The sequence below is a fragment of the Oratosquilla oratoria genome, chromosome 1, assembly GCF_046742065.1.
Source record: "Oratosquilla oratoria isolate Oo_2021 chromosome 1, ASM4674206v1, whole genome shotgun sequence".
In the NCBI taxonomy this organism is placed as follows: Eukaryota; Metazoa; Arthropoda; class Malacostraca; order Stomatopoda; family Squillidae; genus Oratosquilla; species Oratosquilla oratoria.
Window position 1 is genome coordinate 27693680 of NC_134777.1, and position 23139 is coordinate 27716818.

At 38.9% G+C, this 23139-nt stretch overlaps 2 protein-coding genes across 17 annotated transcripts in view; one reads left to right on the forward strand and one right to left on the reverse strand.

Moving 5' to 3' along the window:
* Positions 1-10236, forward strand: part of Ptpmeg2 (Protein tyrosine phosphatase Meg2) — a 520977-nt gene extending 510741 nt beyond the window's left edge. For all 15 annotated transcript variants that reach the window (XM_076197078.1, XM_076197115.1, XM_076197125.1 and 12 more), the window contains 4 exons: positions 1993-2153; positions 2275-2504; positions 5721-5928; positions 7208-10236. In XM_076197078.1, the coding sequence (XP_076053193.1) occupies positions 1993-2153; positions 2275-2504; positions 5721-5928; positions 7208-7434 (826 nt within the window). In that variant the 3' untranslated portion in view covers positions 7435-10236. The remainder of the gene's footprint in view (positions 1-1992; positions 2154-2274; positions 2505-5720; positions 5929-7207) is intronic.
* A 1001-nt stretch (positions 10237-11237) lies between these two features.
* Positions 11238-22915, reverse strand: l(3)87Df (cytochrome c oxidase assembly factor COX20 lethal (3) 87Df). Of its 2 annotated transcripts, none has more exons than XM_076197166.1 (3): positions 22849-22915; positions 13893-14061; positions 11238-13792 (listed from the first exon to the last, which is right to left on the reverse strand). In XM_076197166.1, the coding sequence occupies exons 1-3, from the start codon at positions 22898-22900 to the stop codon at positions 13678-13680; spliced, it is 336 nt and encodes a 111-aa protein (XP_076053281.1). In that variant the 5' UTR covers positions 22901-22915; the 3' UTR covers positions 11238-13677. The 2 variants fall into 2 exon arrangements, with proteins under 2 accessions (XP_076053281.1, XP_076053289.1); XM_076197174.1 differs by lacking the exon at positions 22849-22915 and adding an exon at positions 22692-22842 and having other exon boundaries at positions 13893-14065.
* Positions 22916-23139: the final 224 nt, after the last annotated feature.

Consider the following 23139-nt stretch of genomic DNA (forward strand, 5'->3'; position numbering starts at 1 on the left):
ATAATCAAGACGCCGATATGGCAGCCTCACGTATCCACTTGCTCCTCATGATGCCAACGTATGCGGCACCGTATGGAAGGGGTTAAATGAAATACTGAAAGGAGGAAATTTAGTAATTATGGGTGACCTTAAAGAAATATGCTGGGAGATGATGACAGTGAAGGTGGAAAGGACCAGTGGGTAAACATACTACTGGATATGACCATTGAATACACAATGACTCAATGGGTAAAAGAGAATACCAGATATAGAAATAATGAAGAACCGTCAAGACGAGTGACCACATACTACTTGAGGTCAAACTAAAAGAGAAAATGTATCTGAAAAGAAACAAGAAACACAGAAAAGGAAGACTGATGTATAACAAAATGAATTTTGGGAAAGTTAGAAAATTCTTTCAAAAAACAAGTTGGGAAAACTCCATTAATGAAGAAATACAGGTGGAAGAGAAATGGATGATAAATACGTACCAAAACAAAAACGGGAAACTGTGTACATTAAGTGCTGGTATAACAAAAGATGTAGTGAGGCAAAAGATAAGAGACAAATCTTGGAAAAGATGGATAAAGGAAAAAAACGGGAAAGTGGCAGCAGACTGGAAGTGAGTATTAAGGGAGACTAGAGAAAGTGGATAGTTTTAGATACTTGGATGTGAATGTGGTGGGAAGGGAGGTAGAATGTAGATTGAGAGAAGCAAGTAAATGCCTTGGGGGATTAAAAGTGTAATGAGAAATAGGCATTTGGGAATGGATGCCAAGAGGAGATTGTATGAAGGAGTGATTGTGCAGATAGTACTGTATGGGAGAGAAACATGGAACATAAGAGAGGAAGATAGGAGGAGTTTGAATGTGTTTGAGATGAGGTGCCTGAGAAGTATGATAGGGGTGAGAAGCGAGGAAGTGAGGAGGGGAATGGGAGTTGGGAGATAGGGTTGATGAAATAGTATTGGGATGGTTTGGACACATGGAAAGAATAAGTGAAGAAAGATTAGTAAAAGAGGTGTGGAAGGTAGAGGTAAAATGCGTGAACATGAGGGGGTGACCTAGGACGAGATGGATGGATGGAGTAAAAAGGGCATTGGGAAAGTGGGGAATGTCTGTTGAAGAAGGATGGGAGAAAACAGAAGATAGGGGTGAATGGAGAATGGTTGTGTATGGAGATGCTGTGATTCATGAGGGGGAGTGGGTGGGGAATAGGGGGTAAGAGAGTGTGTGTGAAAAATAAATTGACACAGCCCAAAGGGATTTCTCCCCATCTTCTCCATTTCTGCATGAGGGGACAGAGAAGGGGGGGCCGCCGATTTAATGAAGTGACCTTGCTGTAGGTGTGCTGTGTCTTGTGACACACACCAAGGGCTCTTTCCCCCTTACAATGGAGGTAGCTGAAGTCAAAAGGCACAAATCCACTCCCACTCATGTCATCCCCACATACTCCACTCCTGTTCACTGCACCTCCCTTTTTTCTTGGCTTCTCCTGGATGATGGGTTGTCCCTGCATGTTGCCCACTGCCCTGGATCAGAAGCAATGCAGCAAGACACACCACATCCACAGCATGGCCACTTTGTTTAATCAGCAACCCCCCCTCCTCTGTCCCCTTCATGCAGAAAAAGAGAAGACGGGGAGAAATCCCTTCAGGCTGCATCAAAATGTCATTCACACATACTCTCTTTTTCCACCCCACCCCTTACTCCCATGCATTACGGCATCATCCATACACAAAACCAGGATACGCAGTTACTTAATCTCTTTCTTCGCTATTTTTCTACCACTTTTTCACACCTGATATGGTGACTTGTAGAAAGAGACCCATACTTGTACAATAAAGACAAATCCAATATTTCTTACTGAAGAGCACTATGGAGGAACTCTAGAATCATTGTTGATAGCTAAGCTGCAGGTTTCAAGTCAGGAATTTGGGAGAACAGTTCATTGACTGATAGAAGGATTGTGTACTTAAGCTTGTTATTGTATTTCTAATTTCTCTCTTTTCAGACAACGATGTAACCAGATAAAGAACAGGTACACAGATGTACTCTGCTTTGACCACTCTCGGGTTGTTCTGTGCACAGAAGATGAAGATCCACAGACAGATTACATTAATGCCAATTTTGTCGATGGATACAAACAGAAGAATGCCTTTATATCCACACAGGGTATGGTTTGCTTTTGTTATCCAAATGGTATTTGACTCACCTATTGCCAAATACCAACACTTGTTGAATTATATTGTCAACTGAGCTGGAAATAATGGTATTTTTATTCAATCTAATGCAGGCCCACTTCCAAGCACATTTGGAGACTTCTGGAGGATGATATGGGAGCAGCATGTGTGTGTTGTTGTAATGACAACACGTGGTGTAGAAAGAGGACGCACTAAGTGCGGACAGTACTGGCCAGTGACCCAGGGAGCTACAGCCACCCATCAGCACTACACCATCACGAACACTTTGCTTCAGCAGTTCAGAGATTACGCTATGGCTCAGCTGTCAGTAGTAGACAATAGGGTAAGCAGTTTTATAATCTTACTTAAACATTAGACTCTTTGGTCATTATTGGGTGACAAGTATCTTCTCTAGCAACTTTCCAACATTTCTCTTTATATTTCCTCCTTTAGTTCTAACTCAAGTAGCATGTGATAACTTTTTGCATTTGGTGTCTTGTATTCAGTTTTGTCTACTATTTCGGTCTGGATGGATGCCATACAGAATCTTTAAAAAAAAGGAGGTACAGTGATGGTGGACTGGCTGGTGAGTTTATTTAAGATTTGCTGGAGAGAGGGTAGAGTGCCGGGGGACTGGAGGAGTGCCTGTATAGTTTCACTTTACAAGGGAAAAGGGGACAAGTGTGAGTGTAGTAGTTTCAGAGGGATTAGCTTGTTAAGTGTAGTTGGGAAGGCTTATGGGAGGATCTTGATTGAGAGGATTAGGAGAGGAACAGAAGGAGTGATTGGCGAGGAGCAGTGTGGATTTAGGACAGGTAGAGGTTGTGTAGATGAGATTTCTGTGGTAAGATGGATATGTGAGAAAGCTATAGGAAAAGGTAAGGATGTTTTTTTGGCTTTTATGGATCTGGAAAAGGCTTATGACAGGGTTGACAGGAAGGCACTGTGGGAGGTCTTGCAGATATACGGGATGGGAGGAAAGCTTCTAGGAGCTGTCAAGAGTTTTTATGAGACATTGTTTATGACCCGGGGCAGTGGACAGGATGCAGGGATGACCTGTCATCCAGGAGGTGCCAAGTTAAGAGGGAGGGAGGAGGGGTGGAATATATAGAAAATGGAATGGAGGGGGGGGGAGTGGTTTCTATGCCTTTTTCTTTTTGGCTACCCCCTGTGTAGGGGGAAAAAGCCTTTGGTATATGTATGTAGTAGAGCATGTGTCAGGATTAGAAATGGAGAGAGTGAGTGGTTCAAGGTAAAGGTGGGACTTCGTCAGGGATGTGTTATGTCACCTTGGCTGTTCAACTTGTACATGGATGGGGTGGTGTGAGAGGTAAATGTAAGGGTGGTGGGTCAGGGATTGGAGATGTTTAAAGAAATTGAAGAAAAGTGGGAGGTGAGCCAGTTGCTGTTTGCGGACGATACTGCGCTTGTAGCAGGATCAGAGGAGGGACTGAGGAAGTTGGTGACAGAGTATAGGAGAGTGTGTGAAAGAAGAAAGTTGAAGGTAAAAATAAGGTGATGAAATGTACAAGGGGTGAAAGTGACAGCAGACTGGAAGTGAGCATTAAGGGAGAGCGACTGGAAGTGGATAGTTTTAGATACTTGGGTGCAAATGTGGCAGGAAAAGGTGGAGTGAAGGTGGAGGTAGAATGTAGATTGAGAGAAGCGAGTAAACGCCTTGGTGGATTAAAAAGTGTAATGAGAAATAGACATTTGGGAATGGATGCTAAGAGGAGACTATATGAAGGAGTGATTGTTCCAACAGCACTGTACGGGGCAGAAACATGGAACATAAGAGAGGAAGAGAGAAGGAGTTTGAATGTGTTTGAGATGAGGTGTCTGAGAAGTATGATGGGGGTTACTAGGCTGGATAGAGTGAGAAATGAGGTGAGGAGAACAGGGGTGGTAAGGGAGTTGGGAGATAGGGTGGATGAAAGAGTTTTGGGATGGTTTGGACACATGGAAAGAATGAGTGAAGAAAGACTAGTAAAAGGTATGGAAGGCAGATGTGGAGGGAGTGAACATGAGGACCTAGGATGAGATGGATGGATGGGTTGAAAGGGGCTTTGGGGAAGAGAGGAATGTCTGTTGAGGAAGGATGAGAGAGGAAAGAAGACATGGGTGAATGGAGAATGGTTGTATATGGATGATGTGATGTAATGCATGAGGTGGAACAGGTGGGGGGATGGGGGGCGTCGTAGTGTGAGAAAAATTTGACGCAGCCCAAAGGGATCTCTCTCCCTGTCTTCTCCTTTTTTGCATGAGGGGATGGAGAGGGGGGGATCCTCAATTTAATGAAGTGGCCTTGCTGTGGATGTGCTGTGTCTGACCTAGGGCAGTGGACAAGATGCAGGGATGACCCATCATCCAGGAGGTGCCAAGATAAGAGGGTGGAGGGGAGTGGAGTGTATTAGGGATGGAATGGGTGGGAATGGTTTCTATGCCTTTTTTGTTTTGGATACCTCCCTTGTAAGGGGGAAAAACCCTTTGGTATATGTATGTATTTCAGGTTATGATGTAAATAATAAATCTAGTCTCAATGGTTCTTCATTATTTTTAAATCTAGTTTTTCTTTTACCTATTGTGTCATTGTATGTTCTATAGTCATATTTGTAATGTATATATAAATATACACATAGGGTAGAACCTTGGTTCTTGAATGCCTCACAAGTTGAACAAATCTGTTCTCCCAAAAAAAAAAAAAAAAAAAAAAAAAAAAAAAATTGCTCTGGTAGTCAACCAAAATATTAGTTCTCAATCAACCTAAATGGAGATGAGGGAACCCAAAACACACAGGAAACTATGACAGAGGAGCTGAGGATCAGATACCACTTATTTCAAAGCAGACCACAAATACTTGAAGTGGAAAACTTATTACTTATCTTTATAAATTAAAAATGTTATTTCTTATGGGGGAAATTGTTTTATTCCTTGACCAATTTAGTTCATGAAAACCAAGGTTCTATTGTGTGTATGTAAATGCATTTACCCAATTGTAGTATACAGGAAAGGAGCAACAAACATTGGGTCCTGTCTCCTATTATCTAATTTTTTGTCATATCTAGCCTCAAATTCATGTACAGTTCCAGCTTAATCTATATCCTTGATATCCAGTTAACATGGTTAGAGTTGAACATGTGTATAGTTTGAGCTTGGGCTATATCACTTCCTAAGCTATTCCAAATATGCATCTATATGGAAAAATGTATTTCTTCACATCCTTTAGACATGTGGTCTTTCATAATTTACTCCCATGACCTCTTAAAGTCCTCCCATTGTTAATCAGATCTTTTCTGTCAATGCAATCTCCACATATGGAAGGTCCCTTTAGTGACCTGACATCTTTCTCTTCAATCTGTCAAAGTTAGCAGGCCCAGTGCTTTTTGCCTTTCCTAATATGATTGGGGACCTGTTTGATTGCTGCCCTTTGTATTCTCAGTCTTATATCCTTCAATATGTGGAGACCATACTGCTGATGCATATTCACGTCTTGTATGTATATATATATATATGTGTGTGTGTGTAATGTTTTTCACCAAAGTATTTGTGTATCATACAGACAGGAGAGGAGAGAAAGGTAGAACATTTGCAGTTCACTGCTTGGCCAGATTATGGTGTGCCTGAGTCAGCACTTGCCATGCTAGACTTCCTTACCCATGTGCGGGAATCACAGACACGCCTCACTTCTGCCTTGGGAGACACATGGACAGGTCATCCCTTGGGACCACCTATTGTTGTACACTGCTCTGCTGGCATTGGGAGAACAGGTGAGGATTCCTTTATTGGTCATTTTGTTCATTATGATTGTTTACCAGAATATGCTACAGTTGCAACACTTTAGCAGTAATTAACCTCATGCCAAAAAACAAAGGCATAAAAACCATCCCTAATACACTCCACTCCCCTCCACCCCCACTCTTATCTTGGCACCTCCTGGATGATGGGTCATCCCTGCATCTTGTCCACTGCCCTGGGTTAGAAGCAGTGGACAAGATGCAGCACATCCACAGCAAGGTCACTTCATCAAATCGGTGACCCCCCCACCTCCATCTCATGCAGAAAAGAAGACGGGGAGAAATCCCTTTGGGCTGCATCAAATTTTTCTCACACATACTACCTCACCCCCCTTCCATTCCACCTCATGCATCACATCATCATCCATATATCTACCATTTTCCATTCACCAGTCTTCTGTCCTCTCCCGTCCTTCCTCAACAGACATTCCCCTCTTCCCCAAAGCCCCTTTCACCCCATCCATCCATCTCATCCTAGGTTGCCCCCTCATGTTCACTCCCTCCACATCTGCCTTCCATGCCTTTCTTCACTCATTCTTTCCATGTGTCCAAACCATCCCAATACTCTTTCATCCACCCTATCTCCCAACTCCCTTACCATCCCCATTCTCCTCCTCATTTCTCACTCTATCCCCATCATACTTCTCAAGACACCTCATCTCAAACACATTCAAATTCCTTCTCTTATGTTCCATGTTTCTGCCCCATACAATGCTGTTGGCACAATCACTCCTTCATACCATCTCCTCTTACCATCCATTCCTAAATGTCCATTTCTCATTATGCTTTTTAATCCAAGGCATTTACTTGCTTCTCTCAATCTACATTGTACTTTAGATTTTTAGTTTTGGCTGACACCAGATTGTTTTACTTGGTTATGGATAGACATCTAGGCATATGGTGTCCACTTCTAAGTTAAGTAAAATTGTCAGTGTGGGACCATTTCTTTGTTCTCTGCTTGTAGGAGGTGTATGTGTGTTTGGGGGGGGGGGGGCTCAGTTGCTGCTAGTTATTTCTCCTGTTTTGAAAAGCTGGAGGAAAAATAGTTGCAAGTCATTTATCATCTTAAGCCCAGTCTGATGAGAATTTGGCAGGTTAAGAGTACAGATGAAAGAGACGATTTTCTGACGTCCATAGCACAGGACACTTGTAGGTACATCCTTGGCACATTGAGTGGTTTAAGTGTTCAGAGTAAAAGTGTGATGTTTTATTATAATATGAAGTAAAAGTTTTGTTTCTTTTTTTCCCCCAGGTACCTTCTGTACTCTTGACATCTGCATTAAAAGGCTGGAAGATGTTGGAAGTATAGATGTAAAGGGTACAGTAGAAAAGATTCGTTCCCAACGTGCCTTTTCCATCCAGATGCCAGACCAGTATGTGTTCTGTCACTTGGCACTGCTCGAGTATGCACTTACCACAAATAAGCTCGCTGAAGTGGACCTCACAGGCTTTGAAGAGGATGGATCAGACTCTGAATAGTTGCAAATGGGTGTCAGTGGTTTTCCTGAGCTATCCAATATAAGTGAGAGGAGTTATGCAGAAGATGAACTCTGAGACGGATGCGAAAGGAAAGGCCTTAGCCTGGTGCTTACTCCTTACCTGGACCTAAAACTAATTTTTTTTTTCTCCAAGTAAACCTTATTATTGTATATTATTTTATTTATTTTATGTATTATCATTATTTATTTTTTTTATATACATATATATATATTTTTTTTTATTTGTGGGCCGAATAACCTCTTTGAGCTGAAATGATACTTATGAATTTCCAAAGCAGAAGAGAAAGGTATAAGTGCAAAAATTGATAGTTGTAAGTTTTGTATAACATGGTGCCAACATGATACAAATTTCTCATTTTCTAGAAAAAATAATGCACAAGGTTTATACTGCTTTGTCGTACGAACCCTAGAAAAACTGCGCCATATTTTTGCATAATGTATTATGCTTCATGAATCACTTGTTTATCTTATCTTTCAAGTATAACTTCATGATAAATTGTTTGATGCACAAGTTTGAGCAAGTGATGAAAGGAAAAGGGCTGTTCCATTGCACCAAGAGGAAATGCATTGAACAAGTATATAAATTTTCTTGTGCTGAAAGGGTGATCAGTGGCATAATTTTTGTCAAATAATGTGGGAGATTCGTGATGACAGTCCATTCCATTAATGTATTTCTAAAATGTTTTGGAATAAAATAATAAGACAGAATGGTGGAATCTATGGGCCTGACCAAATGCAAAGATATTTGATGGAGGAAGTCATTACTGCCTGTATATAGTGTCAAGTTTACTGTAGACTACGGATATTGTAGAAAAGAAAACTACCTGTAAGCCTACATTGTTTATACTGTAAATATCTAAAGCTCAGTGTTTGTCCATATGACTCATACTTCAAAAAATATTTCAGATGCACTGTTCTCCTACTGCTTGTGTTTTGGTACTGGGATGTGTTTTTATATTATTTCATTATACATTATTATTATTTTTCTTTTTATTATTAATAATAATATATATTTTTTCTATATCTTTATTCCTACTACTGCCAGGGGATTTTTGTTAATAGTTGATCCCATAAGCAATGGGTCATTCAGGGTTGTCAGGCATTGTGCGTGGACAGGTAACCTTGTTTCCTTTGGTGTTTTGATGTGCTGGAGGCCACCTCAAAGGATCTCTTTCAGTATAATATTGCACTTCCTAAAGCATATGCTCTCTTTCTCACATTTTGAAGAGATTTTGTATTATTTCCAAAGTCTCGTGGAGGACAGTTGGAATTGGTGTTGTCTTTAATTTCATCTAGCCTGAATAAGTGAAATTGGACAGAAATCAACAAGGGAAGGAGGTGAACTGCACTGCGCATGCAGACAAAATCTCTTACAAGACATATTTTCAGACTCCTAACTAAAGAACAATCTCAGCTGGACAGAATCTCGAAAAACGATATTGAATGGATAGAATCTCTAGTTAAAGATGGAAGTGTTATGTCCCCCTTCATACTTGGCACTGCTTCCCTCTCCTCCCATATGAAACACCCCTTTCCCTTCTCCCTGCTTCTGCCCATACTCCCTCCTTTCTCTGTGATATTACCCCCTTCATCAGTTGAGTAAATACCGTAAGTGGACATCAGGATAATCTTGATCAAATGAATAAAGGGTATTGTAGTTAGGAGCCTGGGTAGAGGAGAGGAAGGTTAGTGACTGGTTTACAAGGTTCAGGGTCCCATGGATCTGTCCATTCTACATTGTCTTTCAAGATTTTGGGCTTTTAGAGTCTGTCCTTTCTATGTTGCCTTTCAAAGTTGTGGGTATGAAACTTTGTCTTCCAAGATTCTGTCTGTAATTCACTACACTGTGTTGTGTTAGTTCCTGTATGGTAGGTTATATGTTTCTTTGGTGTATTCTGCACAGACAAATGAAATCATGTTAACATAAATTATAATGAAACATACAGGGAAGAATGAAGGGTATTGGTTTAAGGGAAGAGGTGGTAGGAGACTAACTGGTTTAACAGACCTTTCCCTCACTCCTACTCCTGTCCCAATGGGTCATACCCCTCTTACCTGGTTGCCTGCAATAGGATCCTGCCCAAATACTGGTTTGTGTACAGTGTTCCCCTATTGGTGCATATCATAAACTTGCTTATTTTTGTATTGTGTGTCATGTGGCTGCTGGTAGATCCAGGAAAATTAAGCATGACAAGTGTGTAGATATACAAACAAAATAAAGATGAAAATATGGAAGAAATGGAGGATAGATGGGTAAGAATTTTAGGGGTGGGTATTTGTTGGCTTTTTTGCCATTGGGTCCTGAGGTGGGAATTGATTTGAACATATTACATCCCTTACCGTTCAATTATTATTATTATTATTTTTATTTTCCCCCATTCATAACAAAGACCTCAACTGTATCTCATTTTGGCAACCATTGGATGAAAGTTTATTTCCTACATTCAATAAATCTTTATCAGATTTTCTCAGTAGGATAATACTGAAAATTTCTTGTGCATGGTACAAATTGTTCTTGGGTTTAACTTAGTATTGCTAATGAAATGGAGCATCAGCGTGTCATGTGGTTGCCTAAATGGGCAGACCTTCATCACTTTGTGCGCCTTTTTTCTTCACCACGAGAAGTTAAAAGCTATAATGCTTAAAGTACACAAGTATACTGGTGTGAGTTGTATCAGTTTTCATGAAGGCATGAAAGAACAGATCACCAAAGATGTATCTTTTTTGTATTACTTTTGTATATACTAGTCAAATATCCCAATAAAAATGTCTTTGATACATATGTACAGGTATTATTTCCCTTTCATAATTATTATAAATAATAAATTCCACACTACAAAATCCTGTGAGGGGCTCGAGGTTAAACCAAATTATCATCATTTAACATACAAAATTATTATGACAGAAGTAGAATGCACACAAAGGTCAAATGGAGTTACTGCTTCAAATTTTAGGTGCCTAAAGCTCCCTAATGGAGAAAATTCCCATTTATAATGGTCATTGCTGAAGGTTCCAACTTTGGGAGGATTTTCTTTTTCTCTTGACCTTACTGAAGATGGGAAGCAAAACATCTGAATTAAAGTTTGTTTATATTAGAAATGGCTAAACTTCACAAATTTTCCAGAATGTGGGTATTATCAGGCCAAAATAGAAATAGCTGGTAAGAAAACTTAATCGAAGGTACACCAACAACAGATGGAAAAGGTTGGGACAATCAGATTGACATCAGTACCGTGTTTTATGGCTTAAAAGACCCACTTTTTTTCCCCTAAAAAATACTAGTGCATCTTCCAAGACAAATGTATTGTAAGGCAACACCCAGGCAAAAGTGAGTTTGGACACTTGATTGATAGTGACCTGGATTTGTATGTTGAGTACTATTTAATTCAGCCTTTTATATGATTTAAACTCAGTACAGTAGTAATTTTTCGACTGCTTCTGACCCAGGGCGGTGGGCAGGGTTCAGGGATGACCCGTCATCCAGGAGGTGCTCAGATGAGAGGAAGGGTGGGAGGGGTGTGGAGTGTATTTAGTGATGAAATGGGTGGGAGTGTTTTTATGCCTTTCCCTTTGTGGCTACCTCCCTTGGAAGGGGGAAAAAGCCTTGGTATATGTATGTATGTATGTACAGTAGTAATAACTCTGCAGATGGGAGTTCAGAATTTTTACACAAATCCAGTGGTGAGGAGTTCTCGGGATTTGAGGATTAATAAATTTAATTTTTTTTTATTTCTACATGCATATTTTTAAAATTTTTAGTTTTTCATGAAAATAAAACCACCCTTGGACAATGAAAAATGTATAGTATATTTCCTAATCACCAACTAGTATCATTGCCATACAAACAAAATCGGACAAGTGATTTCGTAATGTAAACAATACGTCCAATACGTGTCATCGCCCGCCAAGAAGAAATGGACTGCTTCACTGTGTGCACGTATTTACCTATGATATTTTTATTTACATAGATGTAAATTTGTGGCGAGTGCTCCAGCAAAATGTAATGAGTGCTGAGACAATAGTGTCTTGCAGACTCCTTGCTTCGTATGTTTTTGTGTTCAGTGGTCGGCTATATGGTGAATGTGTTCTTGTATGAGAATAATTTTTTTCTTAGAAATTTCTTTCAAATATTAGGGTGTGCCTTCCAAGATGCAGCGTCTTGCAAGCTGTAAAATACGGTATATAGGAGAAATGGCTCATGTCAAATGAAAAAGTTTAAATTGTGACCCATGTAACAAATGAGGAGATCAAGTTTTGGAAGTTACCATTAGAAGAAATGTTAAAAAATATTTGGATTGGGAAAAATGCAATTACAAATGGTTACGTAAGGACACAGGAACATGTAAAGAAAGCCAAGGACAGAAGAAAAATAAGTTTTTCTGGAGACTTTTCAATCAGTGTCAATAAAACAGGAGGGCAATATTGCACAGGAAATGCTACAAGAAAACTAAAAATGACATATGTCAATGTAGCCAGGTAGGAGATAAATGATCACTTGAAGGTAAACTAGCCCATCTGGAAAAGAGACAGAAGTTAAGATGAGTGGTGGGGTGATGGTTGTTGTAAGAAATGACACAAAGGTGGAAGAATCAAATCCACCTGAAAGAGGCCGAATAGAAAATACCTCATGGTGACAATGACAACAGCAAGAACTGGGAGGAGTGAGATGTAAATGGCACAGCAGAGAACACAACTGCCCAATAGGTAAAGAAGGGTACTTGGATAAAAGATCATATTCCCACGAGGTTGGATCTACTACTTGAATACCTTTGCCCCATAATAATAATAGATTTTCAGTTCATGGATGAGGAAATAGGGCAGACTTCCCAGTTTGAAGAAATAGACTGGGTGAATCAATTGGAACTAGGAGGAAATTATGCATCTTTCTTTATATTTACAATCTGGAAGTGAATAAACATGTGTGGAAGATTAATGGAAGGTAGAAGTGGAAACAAAAGTATGAAATGGCTAAAAATAGGCAGGGATATGACTTGGGGCAAATAGATTAAGAAAATAAGTAACAGAACAAAGGAAACTTACAAATGAGCTAGAAATGACTACACATGAAGCCGCAGGAGGGAGGAAATGAATTTTGAAAGGGGTGTTGTGGATAAATGCAGAGATGAACCAAAACTGTTTTGCAGGTTCATCAATGGTAAACTGAAATGCAGGGAAAATTTGCCAAGCTAATACAGTAGTGGGTTTTGAGGTTCCAATAGCAAAAAATGTAATGTACCGGAACAGATCAACAGCTCTAAAAGACCGTCCTTGAACTATTCCTTGGTAAGTGAATCCATTACAAAAACAAGAGGAGAAAGATTTGAGTATTGAAAAAAGACAACATGTCACCTGACACATATTAACATGATTGTGGAAGAAATTTATGGAATGCTGCAGAAGATTAAAATAGCATTTCACTATATTGATGAAGACACGATGAAAAAACTCATAAAAACTCTTATGTGTCAGTGTTATGGTCCCCACAGAGTGAAGGATAAAGGTAAAATTGAGAGAATACAAAGGACAGAGACCAAACTGGTTCTCAGCGTAAGAGATAAACCTTACGAGCACTTGGTCTACTGATATTGAAAGGACTGAAGAGAAAGAGGTGATATGATTACAGTATTCAGGCCAGTGATGGGGGTAGACTACAATGACAGAGATCTTTTGATTAGGAAAGGGAGGGCTTTCATAGGTTACGAGAAGAAATTGAGTTAGTTTCCCATAGAAGATGCATGAATTGAAATCTTAGTATGATAATTGGAAAATAAGGGTATAGCCCAAGTTGGAACCATACACGAATTTGAAGCTACACACAAAAGAGGTAACCAAAGTACAATACACACACCAAAGGATTTTCCCCCTTACAAGGGAGATAGCCAAAGTCAAAGGAATAAATCCACTCCCACCCATTTCATCCCCACATACTCCATTCCCATTCACTACCCCTCCCTCTTTTTTTTGACTTCCTGGATAATGGGTCATCCTTGCATCTCGCCCACTGCCCTCGGTCAGAAGCAAGGCTTAATTTAATTGGTAACTCCCCCTCCGTCCTGTCATGTGACAAATGGCCCCTTCCCTCTCATGACGGGGATGGCTGAGCCAAAGCATACACTCACCCCACATACACCCAGAAACTGATTTGTTGTCCCTCCCATCTTAGCTCAAGGATAATACAGCAGTAGTCACATTTAATGTATCAGTTAACTTGGCCCTAAACATGCTATGATCTCTTCATTTCCTTTTCTGTTCCTTCTTCCAGCACATGGGTCTGCATTGCCATCTGCAACTTCCCCATGTTAAACTTTTGAAGAGAATAATTGTACCTGCAATGGCCCCTGCAAATTAAACACAAACAATAGTTAAAAATGGCTTAATTTAAAATTATATGGAGAAAGTTTGTCATGATTCGCTACACCTAAGCATAATGTAGCTTACCAATATGCTAAGGTGACAAGAGCAAAGGTTCCAACTGCTAAATCACAGGAGCGTTTGACTCTTGAGGTGAGCATGAAGTGAGCAAGACCAACACTAATGCCAGATCCAATACTGTACAGGAAGGTTGACCGGAAGCATGGTATTTTTGAGAATTCTTGGTCAAAGAAGCCTGTCTAAACAAAAAGACACTGATCAATATAAAGAAAAAACTCTTGGAAAAGCAATTCTGAGTCAAAGTTGTGGGAGGTATTGCATATATATGGGATAGAAGGAAAGCTATAAGAGCAGAAAAAAGATTTTATGTGAGTAATTGTTGGGACTGGTGAGAGCGAGTGGTTTGAAGTCAAGTTTAGGCTGTCCCAGGATTGTATTATGTCACCATAGTTGTTCATTATGTAATGGATGGGATGGTATGGGAGAAAAAGGTGGAGGTGATGGGCAGGGGATTGGAGATAGAGTGGGAGGTGAGCCAGTTGTTGTTCATTGATGACACTGCACTTGTGGCTGCCTGAGAGTGGCAGGGAGTTGGAAGGTGAATATTTTTAAGTATTTAGGGTCACATGTAGTAGGGAATGGAATGGGGGGGGGGTGAAGGTAAACTGTAGGGTGAGGGAAGCTAGTACATGTCTTGGGGGAATGAAAGTGTAGTGAGAAATAGGTATCTGGGATGGACACAATAAAATGGACCATATGAAGGGGGACTGAAACAGAACTTATGTCACACTTAAACTTTCTTTTCATGTATCATCAACAGTTCTACTGGATTCAAGTCGGGTGAGTTTCCTGGTCACTCTAAGACTCTGATTTCACTGTCTTGAAATAATATTTTCATCTCTAGCTGTGTGCCATAGGCTCATTTCCTGAAAAGAAATTGAGCAACTGTGGACTTCATAAAAATGGAGCATAGAAACAAAATCCTTCAATAGGTGCCAACTCACCACAACTCCCTCGTCAACAAACAACCATTGCTCCCACAAAAAAAATTAAACAAAATGATGAGAGGGAAAAATCAGTGCATGTGTCAAAAGGTGACAACTCAAATGAGTAGCCTCCTTAGGACAAAAATGACACTGATGAAAAAATCCCTTCACCCGGAACAGCAGCCAAAAGAAGTCATATGGGGAGGTTGGTCGATGACGCTCACTCATCCCCTGTCAAGGGTATGGATGTCTCTGCCTTTCTCGCTAGGGATGTGGAGAACCAGCTGCATGCCCTCCTCACTGGGAATGCAGGGAACCAGCTGCACACCCTCCTCATTGAGAATGCAGGGAACCAGCTGCATGCCTTCCATCCATTGTTCAGTGCTGTTCCAGGTGGCCTACAATAATTTAGAAACAGCAGAATCTCCAGCTGTGATAGCTGGGAAAGGCTTCCACACTATCCATTCCATGGAATTGAGTAAAGTAGATTATCATCCCTAATAAGGATGTTGTAGAATTAACCGGATCTGTTCTCCTCCTTCCAACTGCCATGGTGCTCTGTGCCAGTACTCCAGCTGTCAGCTTGGCACAGTCCTTCATGCTGGAGACTCTCTCCTCTCGAAAATTTGTAAAAATCAACAGAAAAAAAAAAAAAAAAAAATTATCAGGTGTCTCTACCAGTTACGGTAGGCTTTTGGCCAGGAAAAACTTCAATGTGACAAAGGTTACAGAGGGTAAAAACAGTGTGGAAATAATAATGATAAAAGTTGAAGACAGAAACATGAAAAGTAAAAGTCTGTGGTCATTTATGTGCCCCCCAAAACAGGCTCTCGGAAAGAGGGTGAGCATTAAACAATGTTAGAGGATACAAGGCATTCATTAAAAAAGATGCTGAAGGATGGAGGTAACCTGGTATTTATGGGAGAGTTTAACTACAAGGAAATCTGTTGGGATGAGATGACAGTGAAAGGTGGAGAGGATATACCGTATTTTCCGGCTTAAAATGCGCACCCATGCACTTCGTTATCTCAGTACACAGATAGCGCGCACCGACATATAACGCGCATGCCCGATCGCATTTGTCTATAACGCAGTTTTACCTCGGTATTTATATAATGTGAACGAGGTTACATGGAGAAGTATTTTTCATTGGCTAGAGCCACCGCAGGGAAATCTGTTGATTTGTCACTAAATTAAGTGTCAGTTTAGGCATCAATCAGGACACAACTAAGAAAAAGTCGGAACTACATGTACCGGTATATGACTCATGTTGTGCGTTGGTCCCTTATTACTTTGTAGCTTAAATAGTTTGTAGGAAATATGATCTAAAAAAAGTTTACTGAAAGTAAAATATACAGAAAAATTTTGGGATTTTTACAGAAAATGTTCATTTTATATCTTGAGGAAATAATTCGTCTTTACCATTTTTTATTTAATACTGAAACAAACTACAGACTGTTTCGTTTTAGCTTTGAACCTGCAATGACAGAGGTGAAATAGGACAGTCTCTCATCGAGGTGACGTTTAGTTAATATAACTCCCGAAAGAGGGTGTTGTAGTCAGGTGTTTGACACGAGTTTATGAACGGCCGCAACGGAATTTGTACCATACCTAAAGTGAAGCAACAAAGCTAACATAAAAATTCAAACTAGGATGCTGTGAACATGGGCAAATATCATGAATATTGATCACGTTTCATGGTGTTTAGGCCTATCTAAACATAGAAAATAAGATTCGATAGATATTTATATACGGTAGCCCATGCTGGCGTATTCTTTCATGTCACCATGGCTATTCTTCTTGTTTTCACGGAACGTCACGGAGAAGTGTGCCGTCCCGATTTTGTGACGGCCAACATCGTCACGTTGTGAAAAAAATTACACACACAGCCGTAGAATTTTTATCGTAGGCCGTAGATAATGCGCACCACCGGATAACGCGCACCCCCCATTTTTAGGCCCTTCCAACGGAAAAAAGTTGCGCACTATACGCCGGAAAATACGGTATAGGGAAATGTATTACAGGTAAACGTCGACTTACGATGGCATTAGGTTTCGATAGAGCCATCGTAAGACGATTTCATCGTAAGTCGATCCCCAATTTGTGTATCACTCTGTTCCGTGGTCACTGTACCTAGCCTACCTGTATATTAACCACCAGAGATACTGAATATAGCCTATTAAACATGTACAGTACTTTATTTAATTATTTTTATCCTTTTTACCATATTCAAACACTATAATATGTATTTTCAGTACGGACCTTAAATCTCGCGGGCAGCAGCCAATGCCAGCCGTACGACGTGACGTAATAATACTCGCATCATAAAATATAGTCACCGCTTATATCGATCGTTCTCTCTTTCACCCGCGAATTTTGAAAACCACAGAGAATGGGATTCAGGGCACATTTGAGAGAATGTAAAAACACAGGGGCGACTACAATAAATATAATCAAGACGCCGATATGGCAGCGTCGCGAATCCACTTGCTCCTCATGACGCCTACGTGTGCGGCACCGTATGGAAGGGGTTAAATTATCATATCGTCGTCGTCGTCATCGTAAAGTCGAACAATCGTAAGTCGCGGCCATCGTAAGTCGACGTTTACCTGTACTTGACATGATGCAATGGTTAAAAGAAAATACCAGATATGGAAGTAATGTAGAAATGTTGAGACTAGATTTAATATTTACAACAGAAGTTGAAATTGTGGATAAAATTGAATACAAGACACCATTTGGAAAGAGCGACCACATACTAATAGAGGCTGAACTAAAGGAGGAAATATATTTAGAGAGAAATGAGAAATACAGCAAAGGAAGATTGATGTACAACAAAATGGACTTTGGGAAATTTAAGAATTTCTTTCAAAATGCAAATTGGGAAAACTTTTTCAAAGAGACATAAGTGGAAGAGAAATGGATGACTTTGATGGAATATTATAATGAAGGAGTGAATAAATACATACCAAGACAACAGGTAAAGGTGTACATTAAGTGCTGGTTCAACAGAAGATGTAGAGGTGAAAGAAGAGATAAAGTTTGGAAAAGATGTAAAAAAAGATTTAAAAAATCCTGGAAAGTGGCAAATATACTGTATATCAACCTTATAAATAAATATGTAAAAATGCAAAGAGAGGAAAAAAGAAACTATGAAAAAGACCTCATAGAAAAATGTAAAGATCAACCCAAACTCGAACTACCAACCCTGGAACAAAGAAGAGAAAGAGGAGATTATTAACCATCTACAGAATTATGAAAGGGATGGAAGCCCTTTATAGAGATGTTTTATTAAAGTGGGATAAAAGAAAAACAAGACATGAATTTTTTTTTAAAAAGGATAGTTACAGAAAAGACCTGAAAAAGAATAGCTTCCCACACAGAGTGGTAGATATCTGGAACAAATACCGCTCGGTTCAGTTAGGTTAGGTTACATTATTCAATGGAGTCTGGTTTATATCAATAAATCAATCTGTTGGCCCTGGTGTCTTGCAGAAGATCTAGGGCCTTCAAGTAACAGGCCTTTGGGTGGGACTACAAGTCACTCAGGGAAGATATATTGTGTTGTTGTCTAGGGATTGTTAGTGTGGAGCATTGTAGTATGAGGTTTTCTGCATCTTCTGCTTGGTGGTTGCATCTGGGTTAGTTTGAATCTGTGCTCAGGCCTATACAATGTTGGCAAGCAAAGAAATAAAGAAACTGAGGGCAAACATTGAGAGGCTAAAGGTGAGCAAGTCAGATGATGACATGAATGCCACTCTAAAAAAAAAGGATGTTTTGCAGGAAGCCATTAAAAGCATTCCTCATTTGATTATTCATAATAAGGTTTCCTATACTCATAAAGTGAAGAATTGATTATCAAATCTCCTGACAAGTCCAAAGATTAGTGACAAGAAAATGAGATAGCCAAAGCAATGAAAAATATACCTATTGTTGACACCAGATCCCTGGTGGTTATGTTGTTGCTAAATTTGAGGGTGAAAATATCAATGATGATGTGGCAAGGTTAGTTTAAAATTGTGTTCAAGGTGTAGTAGCAAAAACAGTTGGCAAACTCCAACCCAAAATTATGATCTGTAATATCTAAAGTGATGAGGATGATGTATTGGGAGTCAATGATTGTGAGGAACTTATGCTTGAAATATATCTATGATGTTAGGAAGAAGCCAAGGTTTGTACTAAAAAAAACAGACTGTCAATTATATACTAAAGTGTACACATGACGTTCTGAAACTGTTTCATGATAATGGTAACAAAGTTATGCTTCACTGGGTAAGGTATGTTGTGTGTGATAGAGATCATACAATAACTTGTTTCTACTATCAAAGACATGGATACATAGAATGTAACTGCAAGTTGAAAGATCAGCAGAGAGTTCTGTGTTCTGTTTTGATAATCATAAAACTTGGAGTTGTTCTTAAGTTTCTAAGTGTCTACACTAAGACAAAAACAACTGATAGTGTTGCAAAGCTCTGGATGCTGAGATTCTATATTTAGCAAGTATCACTAATCATTGATATTAGTAGTGAGACTTTAACCTGTGGTTATGTAAATATTTAGTCTGCTGGAAATAAAACAATTGAGATTAGAGATTTACTAAGGAATTTGTGAAGTTTTGTCACACCTGCTCACACAGCATTTTGTATATTTTTTTGCATCTTTTTGCATATTATGACAAGTACAACAACTTTTCTTAGTAATATTTCAAATGGAAATTAATATTAAGGGAAGGAGAGAAGAAAGAAAAAATAAGAAGAGAGAAAAAAAAAAAAAAAAAAAAAAAAAAAAAAAAAAACGCAACCTTCCCATCACCTGTAACCAACATGGAGTTGTGTGGTTTCATCATGCCTGCCCCCACAGCATTTTGTATATATTTTTGCGTCTATATTATGACAAGTACAACAACTTTTCTTAGTAATATTTCTTACAGAAGTTAATATCAAGAGAAGAAAAATAAATAAATAAATAAATAATAAAAGATAAAATAAATATATAAATAAATAAAATAAAAATCCTACAACCTTCCCACCACCCATAACCAATGTGCCATTTCTGCTGCGACCATCACCATTTTTTTTTAAGTATATGTTTTTCTCCTTATTCTAACCTAACCTCTCCTACCTAACTTAAAGCTAGCCTACCTAATCCACGTGACCAGATATAGATGTAAACAATACAGAAATTGCTATGTGATAGCCATAACATGACACCACTTCAGTTGCAGTTAAGTTGCAGATTTTTTTTTTCTCCTTCCCTTAATATTGATTCCCACAAGAAGTTACTAAAAAAAGTTGTACTTGTCGTACTATAGAAGAAAAAATATAGAAAATGCTGTGCGAGTGAACGAGACAAAACTTCACAAATACTTTACTAAGTATGTGTATGGTCCTATGGAACACCATCTTGGCATAGTGGGACCTGTTAAATAACAAAACTGTAACAGTGAAAGTTAAACTTACAAGTCTAGTTTTATTTCAGTGGTGAGCTTTGTCTTTTTTACATTAAGGATGCGAGCATATCTTGTCAGGTAAGGTAATAATGCTAAGTTTCCTAGTGTTTTTTGTATTTCATTCAAATTTCATCCATAATTTGTGATTCCCCACTAAAAACCTCACTTTCCCATCACCTCCCCATTACTGTACAAGACAAGTGATGGGGTAAGGGCAATAAAGTGGTTTCAATAGATTTTTTGAAGTGCACACCTATGCAATATAACAATAGAAAATTAAATATTAATTTTATAAATTATAATAGACCAATGTAATATATGTTATTCTTGGCAGAAGTTAATAATAGAAAAGGTTGCTAAAAGCTATAAACAAACAAATGTAGCCATTTCAGTTGCATGAGACGCCATCTTTGTTTTGGTAGTGGCGGAGGCTGAAGAAACTAAAGTATAATAAATTTGTCTATTCTAGCTGACCTAACCTGCATTTAGTAATGTGGTACCTGTAATTCTAACGGTCATCAGTGTTGTCGTCTCGGACCTAATCTATCAAAACAAAGATGGCAATGGTATTTTTTTAGAAGTGCACACTTATGTGATATAGTAATAGAAAATTAAATAATAATCCTGTAAACTATAATACATCAACATAATATACAATTTTCTTGGCAGATATCAATAACAGTTACTAAAAGCTATGGACAAACAGATGAAGTTGCACAGACTCCTTTAGACACCATCATTGATTTGATCAATTTGGAGGTCGGAGACAACGATGACAGCCTGATGATCTCTAGAATTACAGGCAGTAGTGGGATTCAAATTTTTCGTCAGCCGGTTCTGTTATAGTCGGTGTATTTCCATCTGACACTAATTTGCAACCACTTCTTAGCCACATTTTCTTTATATTATTGTTATATTGAAAATGCATCTCTGGCTGCCAAACGTAAAAAATATTCAAATATTTACATACGAAAAACCTGAAAAATTGTCAGGTGGAAAAAAAAAAAAGGGGTATAGACCTGGGTGCCAACCTATAGTTAGTCTCGTGATCAAAAAATTCGATTTGGGCAACCTAGTGCAGGTGTATTTATTTTTTTACGGACGCATGTTTGTGTGGGGGTAGTGTGTGCATGTGTAGGCTATGTATGTGCTTACACGTGTGCATATGTGTACATGTACATGAGTATGTGTGTGCATGTGTGCAATGCATTTGTGTTATTTATAAACAAACATGTTTGTGTGGGTAGGCCTAAGGAGTGTGTATGAGAGTGCGTGTATGTATGTATGTCCATAATTATAATAAAATGTAGTTTAATAACACAAATATACAGAGAAACCAAGCACTATATACATGAAAAAAAACTGGTAACCACTTGTGTAAATAAACTATGCAATAAATCACTAACGAAAGTTACGAAACATACCGTCCCGGTACTTATCGGATGAGATGCAGAAGACCACTGACCAGCTGAGCAACTAGTCCGTTCGCCAGTTAGCCGGTTCGCCGAACTGACAAATTTGCGTGAGCCGGTTCTAGCGAATAGGTAAGAACCGGCTGAATCCCACTACTGATTACAGGTACCATTTTACTAAATGCAGGTCATCACGTATACTGATGGTCTGATTATTATTGTACCTTGGGCAATATACATGATGGCAGAACCCTGTATTCTCTCATAAAGTCCAAGGAAGCCCTATTGTCTTTGTAACAACACTTATTAATGCTACCTGGAGTTGGAGAACACACAGTCCACAATGACAGTGACTGGACTGGACAGATGACAACATGGGTCATGGTATCTGGACCGTATCCTAGCGGCTTTGTTCGTTAGTAGGTTTGTTTGTAGCAAGTTTTTTTTTTATTTCCGCCAAGAAAATTGCATTTTACATTCAGGTACTATAATTCACAAAATTAATATCTAATTTTCTAATGCTATTTAGTATATTTATAATATTGCATAGGTGTGCACAACTAAAATAATACCCTTCATTCTTTACAATGTTTGAAATGTATTTAAGAAATAAGTTATAAGTAGGTTTATTTTCTTGTTGACTTTTGCTGCTATGTCTTTCATATGTGGGGTGAAATCATCAATTCTGTGGCCCAGAATTTTACTGGATATCACAAATTTTGCTCGTTTTCCCAACCTAAATCCCCGATTTCGAACACGGTAACAAAATATTGGTCCTCTAAACTAAAGTCTAAAGACTAAACTATTTGTAGTATAGGGTGGGGGAGGGTAGTGAATACGAATCAAGCAATTTCCATAGTGTCGGATTCATTCCATACACGGAACATCATAAAATTCACTTCCAATAGTTGAATGGAATACATGTACTACGTAACTAGTGTAAAAAAAATGCATGAATCTATGTTGTCCCCACAGTGGCAGTCCACACCAAAATGAGATAGTTAAATACATAACTTACTTTTCCTTTATCTAGACTGTTGTCAGACATTTCTGAGTAACACTGTTTACATATAAATCTTTACCCTAGTCTACAAATGTTGCACACACTTATCCTACAAGAACCGGACACCAAATATAACCATTTCGAAGTTTGTTTACATTTCAGCGCAACTGACCGCCATATTTGAAACGTCTATGAATCGCACCGTAATTGGGTATTGATTGCATGTTTTCATACAGTAGTGATTGCATGGCACATGTTTTAAGAACTGTATGAGTAAGGTGACCAGAGTCCCGCTTTTAACCTCTGTCCCGCTAATTTTATAAGTTTGCAAAATGTCTGCTTTTCCTGCATTTCTCCCGCTTTTTTGTGCTGCAAAGGAGCCTTATTCCATTAAAATGTGGGGCAGCTTTGCAGCAAAGCTGCCCCATATTTTAAGGGAATAAGGCTGATAATTTATGCCATT